The sequence below is a fragment of the Oncorhynchus mykiss genome, chromosome 12 (assembly GCF_057628025.1).
Source record: "Oncorhynchus mykiss isolate SJ-2025 chromosome 12, ASM5762802v1, whole genome shotgun sequence".
In the NCBI taxonomy this organism is placed as follows: Eukaryota; Metazoa; Chordata; class Actinopteri; order Salmoniformes; family Salmonidae; genus Oncorhynchus; species Oncorhynchus mykiss.
The window spans coordinates 28,209,271-28,217,500 of NC_143033.1; the positions used below are offsets into that span (position 1 = coordinate 28,209,271).

The 8,230-nt window shown below is 42.7% G+C and overlaps 1 protein-coding gene across 2 annotated transcripts in view; it reads right to left on the minus strand.

Annotated features, from left to right (window-relative positions):
• The window catches only part of LOC110537307 (connector enhancer of kinase suppressor of ras 2), a 73,086-nt gene that overhangs the window by 36,525 nt on the left and 28,331 nt on the right, over positions 1-8,230 (minus strand). For both annotated transcript variants that reach the window (XM_021623241.3, XM_021623240.3), the window contains exon 9: positions 3,971-4,117. In XM_021623241.3, the coding sequence (XP_021478916.1) occupies positions 3,971-4,117 (147 nt within the window). The remainder of the gene's footprint in view (positions 1-3,970; positions 4,118-8,230) is intronic.

Consider the following 8,230-nt stretch of genomic DNA (forward strand, 5'->3'; position numbering starts at 1 on the left):
GTGAAGTAACTACAATGTTTTTGATCCATCCCAGTGGCGACACGTCATTCAGGGCAGGTGGGGCAGTACCACCTGTTTTGAGCCCCACATTTTTTGCGTGTTTTGCATGTTGTTTTGGCATTAATATGTGTCACATATCAGTTTGCAAACAATGTTAAAAAATATATATATATATATATCATTGAGTAAATAAAGCCGCATGCAAACATGGTCTCTTTTTTGTTTACTTGAGTAAGGCAGCTGAAAATGCAGGTGTTTCAACCCAGCTCAGTGCTTTCTGTGGTGGTGGGGCAAGCCAGCAGAAAATACGTAGCGTTGCGCCGTGATTGGCTCAGTGTTCTGTCACTCATGGGGACTCTATGTCACCGCCAAGTCTATGGTTAGACCTCGAAAATTCAAGCCCCTTTGGTGCTGCCATAGAGTTACATTAGAAGTGTCCATCCAAAAAGGCTCAAGGTCACAACAAGTTAGAAATCGCAAATTCAACAAAGAGTGGTTTAGAAGGAATCAGTGACAGTGGATGTGTGGTCCCAAATCTGGGATTAAGGAGCTCTTTTCCAAGTTTAAAATGATAAACATTCAACATTGGCCATGCTGTCAATGAAGCATGACTTGTGCGGTGCTCAAAACAACTGTTAACTCGGAACTGCAAAAACTTGACTTCAGCGAGTTCAAGACAACTGGGAAATCGGGAATAAACGAGCTCCGACTGGATTCGACCTTGGTTTTTTTTCAGAGTTCCCAGTTGTTTTGAAAGCACCATAAATCCAGAAAATGCCAGACTCACAAAATGTTCCCACAAAGGGCCTCCGCGCCACCTTCCTGTTCAAGTGAGCACAGCACAACAAGGTGAGTTCAAAAATCTATTGTATGCTGCTGCATAAATTATGTAATATGCCAGGGAGATATGTCTACTGGAGCTAAGAAAGTCATACTAAGTGTATGTTGTGTAGTAATATTTAGTAGCCCATGTGCCTCACCCTAATAATTTGGTCTATTTACCCCTCTAATTTCACCTACTGTTCTGACTTGGTGGTGCACATGTAGCCTATAAGCTGTTTATGAAATGTAATCATTGAATATTGTAAGAGCTTTCATTGTCTGCTTATATGCCCCCTTTATTTTTCCTATGGTTCTGACTTGGTGTACGGGGGGAACACTATAAGAATAGCCCATGTTCTGAATTCTGTCACCGTACATTTCAAAAGTGCTATTGACTACGTCCGTCCTAGCTCGCACATTAATGTCTTAATCGAAATTACAGATTGCCTCTTATCCACTTGTCGTCCCCTTATGCCATAGTTTGTACATCTCAATTGTCAGCAGAAACCACATTTGTTTAAGCAAGTCAGCCATATCAGCTACTGTATGTTTTTTTTAAAGGCAGTAAATGAAGCTTAACTAACTGCTTCACTGCCAGACAAGACTCTGCTGATATCCAGGTGTAGCAGTGGTAAAATGTTGTGAGTTTTTTCAGGACAGCTTTATGTAGGCCCTAGCAGTTTGTGGGTACCGTTTGTCACCGTTATAGTGAATTTAATGTATTGTTTAGTGTTGTGTAGTGGCTTTGCTGGCATGCATCACACTTTATTTATTTCTTGCCCCACCCAGATTTACATGCTAAAATCGCCACTGATCCATACTTAGTTTTCTCCTATCACAGCCATTAAACTCTGTAACTGTTTTAAAGTCACCATTGGCCTGGTGAAATTCCAGAGCAGATTCCTTCCTCTCCGGCAACTGAGTTAGGAAGAATGCCTGTATCTTTGTAGTGACTGGGTGTATTGATACACCATCCAAAGTGTAATTAATAACTTTCCCATGCTCAAAGGATATTCAATATGCTTTTTTTTACCCATCTACCAATACGTGCCCTTCTTTGCGAGGCATTGGAAATCCTCCCTGGTCTTTGTGGTTGAATCTGTGTTTGAAATTCACTGCTCGACTGAGGGACCTTACAGATAATTGTATGTGTGGAGTACAGAGATGAGGTAGTCACTCAAAAATCATGTTAAACATTATTATTGCACTCGGAGTTAGTCCATGCAACTTTTGTGATTTGTTAAGCACATTTTTACTCCTTTACTCCTTGCCCTAAAGGGGCTAAATAATTATTGACTCTAGACATTTCAGCGTTTAATTTTTAATTAATTTGTAAATATGTCTAAAAACATAATTTCATTTTGACATTATGGGGTATTGTGTGTAGACCAGTGACCCAAAATCTCAATTTACATTTTTTTTTTAATCAGGCTGTAACACAACTATATGTGGAAAAAGTCAAGGGGTGTAGATACTTTCTGAAGGCATTGCACATGTTTATATTTTTCAATATCCATTTTTATATTTTTCAATATTAATAAATGTAAATGTGTTGTAAAAATAAAAATACTACTCATATTACAGAGCAAGCAGTAAAGCTTCATATGACAGCAACTTTTGCTTGTAGCACCTACAGATGAAACATTATGGAGTACTAAAGGAGGCCTGGGTAAGGCCAAAATGTCTAAAATATTCAAAATTAAATGATTTATTCCTCAATTATGCTTTAATATACAAAGGTCAAAAATATGTCAACAATAGTTCCTTCAAAGGACCGTTCTATTGATAAAAGTTCATGAGAATCCCCAAAATTATGGCAAAAAAAAAAAAGAGGAATCACCACAATATCCTCCATGGAGGGCAATCCAATACTCATTTCTTTCTCCAATTATTTTCAGCCACAATAATTAAGCATAACTCAAGCAGAACCCTGTTTATTTCAAACTGAAAAACATGCCACCGTACCAAATAATCAATACATCATTATTTCCCTGACATGACTTCTGTCACGCCCTGATCTGTTTCACCTGTCCTTGTGATTGTCTCCACCCCTTCCAGGTGTTGCTTATTTTCACCAGTGTATATATCCCTGTGTTTCCTGTCTCTCTGTGCCAGTTCGTCTTGTATGTTTCCAAGTCAATCAACGGTTTTCCCGTTCTCCTGCTTTTTGCATCCTCCTTTTTCGAGTCCTCCTGGTTTTGAGCCTTGCCTGTTTCCGGACTTTGCACCCGCCTGCCTGACCATTCTGCCTGCCTTGACCACGAGCCTGTCTGGCACTCTGTGACTCTGATCTGGTTTTGACCTTTTGCCTGTCCACGACCATTCTCTTGCCTACCCCTTTGGATTAATAAACATTGTAAGACCCCAACCATCTGCCTCCTGTGTCTGCATTTGTGTCTCGCCTTGTGCCTTGATACTTCAGTGCTTATCTACACACCCCATACAGAAGCAACCATTCTGGCTTCACATGTTGAGACATGAGGATAAGGTGCTGATTATCTGAACACATTAACTGATTTCATTGCAGATGCCAAAGACACGTAACCACAGAAACGTTCCTGGGCGTCATCAAGGCAACCCATGCAGCATGAAAATGAGTGAGCTTAGTGCAGAGCTAAAAATAGCTCTCACGCAGTCCAGGGCTCCCGAAGAAAAAAACATCCAGGCAGTTATGATGTAAACCCCCAACCCCCCCCTAACCATCATCCTCCCCAGTTCGTGTTCTGTCTTTGTTCCTCCTCCTCAGGCCGTCCCTATTTCCCCCAGCCAGTCCCACATACTGTACTGTCTGCACTCCATCCACACTGAGCAGCACAATAGATTCACTAACTCCATTCACTGATGCTCCACATAATCCATTAGAATTCAATTAAAGGGTGGCCAGGTATGGGGTACAACTTGCAGATAATTACCCTTAAATTCATCATGTATCATAATCTCATCTATTCACAATGCAGCCCCCATAAGGAACTACTAAGCCAGTTGGTCATTATCAATAATGAGCGCTATGTTTCTTATCGCTCAAATTACACAGCTCCCAGGTGAATTGGTGAAAAAACAATATTCTTATCTACCAGAAGGAATCCTAAACAGATATCCAAACACATATAGGAACCTCATTCTCAATATCACATCATAACACAATTACCTGGAGTGCAAGGGGTTTCCACCGTACATTCTTGAGCAGGGCAGGGGCAGACGTGAGAGTGTTCTGAGGTCTCTTCTTCAGCGTAAGGATGACTCCGTTGGGGTCTTCTCTTAGGGCGTTCACCAGGTTCTTCAGCTGCCAGCCCACCTGCACAAATATGCCACAGTGGAGAGAGACAATACAACACACTCAGTAAGGCTGATGAAATACTCAACCAATCATGAACTAGTAAATTGTCATAGCTAGTTACTGTTGTTTTGAACATCTCCTCTACCAACCATGTCTGAGATAATAACGCCGGAGATAATGACAATGAAAACAACTGCACTATCATTCCAATACTACAGTCCATTCCCACAAATTACAGTGCTTGGAAAATAATGGCGTCTGGCACAAAAACTGTTAGCTAAACAGTATGTGCTGGGAAGTGTTTCATACAATGCAGACAAAATAGTGTTCCAATTATTTCCTTTCTTGACTGAACATAACAATTTTCAGAATTCTGTCCTATCTGTTGTTACAACGTTATACAACGTTATACAACGTTTAACAGATAGTGTTGCACCTCGTGCCGACCTATAATGCGTCACAAAGCATCAGCACCATGCTCAACTGGGCTCTGTCCCGCAGCAGACAGACAGTGTGCAGCTGTGCTACAGTGAGCTTGGTTCTGCTGATGGCAGTGTGCTCCCAGGCAGGCTCCAGTAGAGGCAGGGGAGCAGAGAAAACAGGTCACGTCCCCCTCCCTCCCTCTTTCCCTTCCTCCCTCGCTCTCTATGCTACGCTGAGCAGAGCACCTCTCTCTCTTCCTCTTTCCTTTGTTCAGTTCCCCTCAACTCCCCCGTGCACTGTAGAGTGCCAATGTTAATAATGTAACTTATCTGTAAACAGGTTACATTATTCAACTCAGGGACTGGCATGGCGACATAGTCAAACTATAAAAAGACCAACAGATCCCTCTACACACACACACGCATTTCTGTTTGTCCGAGACACTGTCTCTGTGTTCACACCAGCTTCTGTGCTTACTGGAAACTGCAGTGGCAGATCACACTAGCATGTAATAAGCTAGCTAGTCTCTGGCCCCATGGTGTGTCAGTTGCAACCTTCTATTGGAGGTTCACCCAGGCATATGACAGTTCATTGGCACATCCACTGTCTCATGTTTCTGAACACAGCATCATGTCATAAAATGTGTAATCTCTGTGATTGGTTGGTTGGTAAACTAGTTTTGTATTCTGCAGTAAGACAGGCTACTGCAACCACACCTTGTTAGTATGTCTTTGTTTGGGCAGGAGGATCTATAGTGCCCTTTTTCTTTAAATATACATCACAAATGTGAAATTAGGCCTACTACAAATTGTCCCCTACCGAGCTAGGACACTGCCCCTGCTCAGTACGACAACATCACAAGTGACCTGATTAATGCATCCACAATGGTGACACAAACCTAAATCATTTACAGCAATAACCCTAGTCCTCCCAGTCCATTGATTATAGTAGCTGTTTTTAAATGATTGCAAATGTATTAAAAAATAAAAAACTTTATCACATTTACATAATTATTCAGACCCTTTACTCAGTACTTTGTTGAAGCACCTTTGCCAGTGATTACAGTCTTCTTGGGTATGAAACTACAGGCTTTGCACACCTGTATTTGGAGAGTTTCTCCCATTCTTCTGCTCAAGCTCTGTCAGGTTGGATGGGGAGCGTCGCTGCACAGCTACAGTTGAAGTCAGAAGTTTACATACACTTAGGTTGGAGTCATTAAAACTCATTTTTCAACCAATCCAAAAAGTTACTGTTAACAAACTATAGTTTTGGCAAGTCGGTTAGGACATCTACTTTGTGCATGACACAAATACTTTTTCCAACAATTGTTTACAGACAGATTATTTCACTTATAACTCACTGTATCACAATTCCAGTGAAATAGAAGTTTACATACACTAAGTTGACTGTGCCTTTAAACAGCTTGGAAAATTCCAGAAAATGATGTCATGGCTTTAGAAGCTTCTGAGAGGCTAATTGACATCATTTGAGTCAATTGGACTTGCACCTGTGGATGGACTTCTACCTTCAAACTCAGTACCTCTTTGCTTGACATCATCGCAGTGCTAGCTGTGCCACCAGAGACTCTGGGTTCGCGCCCAGGCTCTGTCGCAGCCGGCCCAGACCGGGATGTCCGTGGGGCGACGCACAACTGGCCTAGCGTCGTCCGGGTTAGGGAGGGTTTGGCCGGTAGGGATATCCTTGTCTCATCGCGCAATAGCGACTCCTGTGGCAGGCCAGGCACAGTGCACGCTAACCAGGTCGCCAGGTGCATGGTGTTTCCGACACATTGGTGCGGCTAGCTTCCGGGTTGGATGCGAACTGTGTTTAGAAGCAGTGCGGCTTGGTTGGGTTGTGTTTCGGAGGACGCATGCTTTCGACCTTCGTCTCCTGAGCCCGTACGGGAGTTGTAGCGATGAGACAAGATAGCAACTACTAACAAATGGATACCACGAAATTGGGGAGAAAAGGGGGTAAACATTTTTTTTTTTAATTAAAAAAGAAATCAGCCAAGACATCAAAAAAGAAATTGGAGACCTCCACAAGTCTGGTTCATCCTTGGGAGCAATTTCCAAGTGCCTGAAGGTACCACATTCATCTGTACAAACAATGGTACGCAAGTATAAACACCATGGGACCATGCAGCCGTCATACCACTCAGGAAGGAGAAGTGTTCTGTCTCCTAGAGATGAACGTACTATGGTGCGAAAAGTGCAAATCAATCACAGAACAACAGCAAAGGACCTTGTGAAAATGCTGGAGGAAACAGGTACAAAAGTATCTGTATCCACAGTAAAACGAGCCCTATGTCGACATAACCTGAAAGGCCGCTCAGCAAGGAAGAAGCCACTGCTCATGGGGACAAAGATCGTACCTTTTGAGAAATGTCCTCTGGCCTGATGAAACACAAATATAACTGTTTGGTCATAATGACCATTATGTTTGGAGGAAAAAGGGGGAGGCTTGCAAGCCGAAGAATAACTCTATCTCCACAGCATGATGCTACCACCACCATGCTTCACTGTAGGGATGGTACTGGCCAGGTGAGGAGAGTTGCCTTGTTTCCTCCAGACGTGACGCTTGACATTCAGGCCAAAGAGTACATTTTGGATTCATCAGACCAGAGAATCTTGTTTCTCATAGTCTGAGAGCCCTTTAGTTGCCTTTTGGCAAACTCCAAGCGGGCTGTCATGTGCCTTTTACTGAGGAGTGGCTTCCATCTGGCCATAAAGGCCTGATTGGTAGAGTGCTGCAGAGATGGTTGTCCTTCTTGAAGGTTCTCCCATCTCCAAAGAGGAACTCTGGAGCTCTGTCAGTGACCATCGGGTTCTTGGTCACATCCCTAACCTTAGTGGTTCAAAACTTTGATATAAGAATGATGGAGGCCTCTGGCCTCTCTACGGACAATTCCTTCCACCTCATGGCTTGGTTTTTGCTCTAACATGCACTGTTAACTGTGGGAACTTACAGTGCCTTGCGAAAGTATTCGGCCCCCTTGAACTTTGCGACCTTTTGCCACATTTCAGGCTTCAAACATAAAGATGTAAAACTGTATTTTTTTGTGAAGAATCAACAACAAGTGGGACACAATCATGAAGTGGAACGACATTTATTGGATATTTCAAACTTTTTTAACAAATCAAAAACTGAAAAATTGGGCGTGCAAAATTATTCAGCCCCTTTACTTTCAGTGCAGCAAACTCTCTCCAGAAGTTCAGTGAGGATCTCTGAATGATCCAATGTTGACCTAAATGACTAATGATGATAAATACAATCCACCTGTGTGTAATCAAGTCTCCGTATAAATGCACCTGCACTGTGATAGTCTCAGAGGTCCGTCAAAAGCGCAGAGAGCATCATGAAGAACAAGGAACACACCAGGCAGGTCCGAGATACTGTTGTGAAGAAGTTTAAAGCCGGATTTGGATACAAAAAGATTTCCCAAGCTTTAAACATCCCAAGGAGCACTGTGCAAGCGATAATATTGAAATGGAAGGAGTATCAGACCACTGCAAATCTACCAAGACCTGGCCGTCCCTCTGAACTTTCAGCTCATACAAGGAGAAGACTGATCAGAGATGCAGCCAAGAGGCCCATGATCACTCTGGATGAACTGCAGAGATCTACAGCTGAAGTGGGAGACTCTGTCCATAGGACAACAATCAGTCGTATATTGCACAAATCTGGCCTTTATGGAAGAGTGGCAAG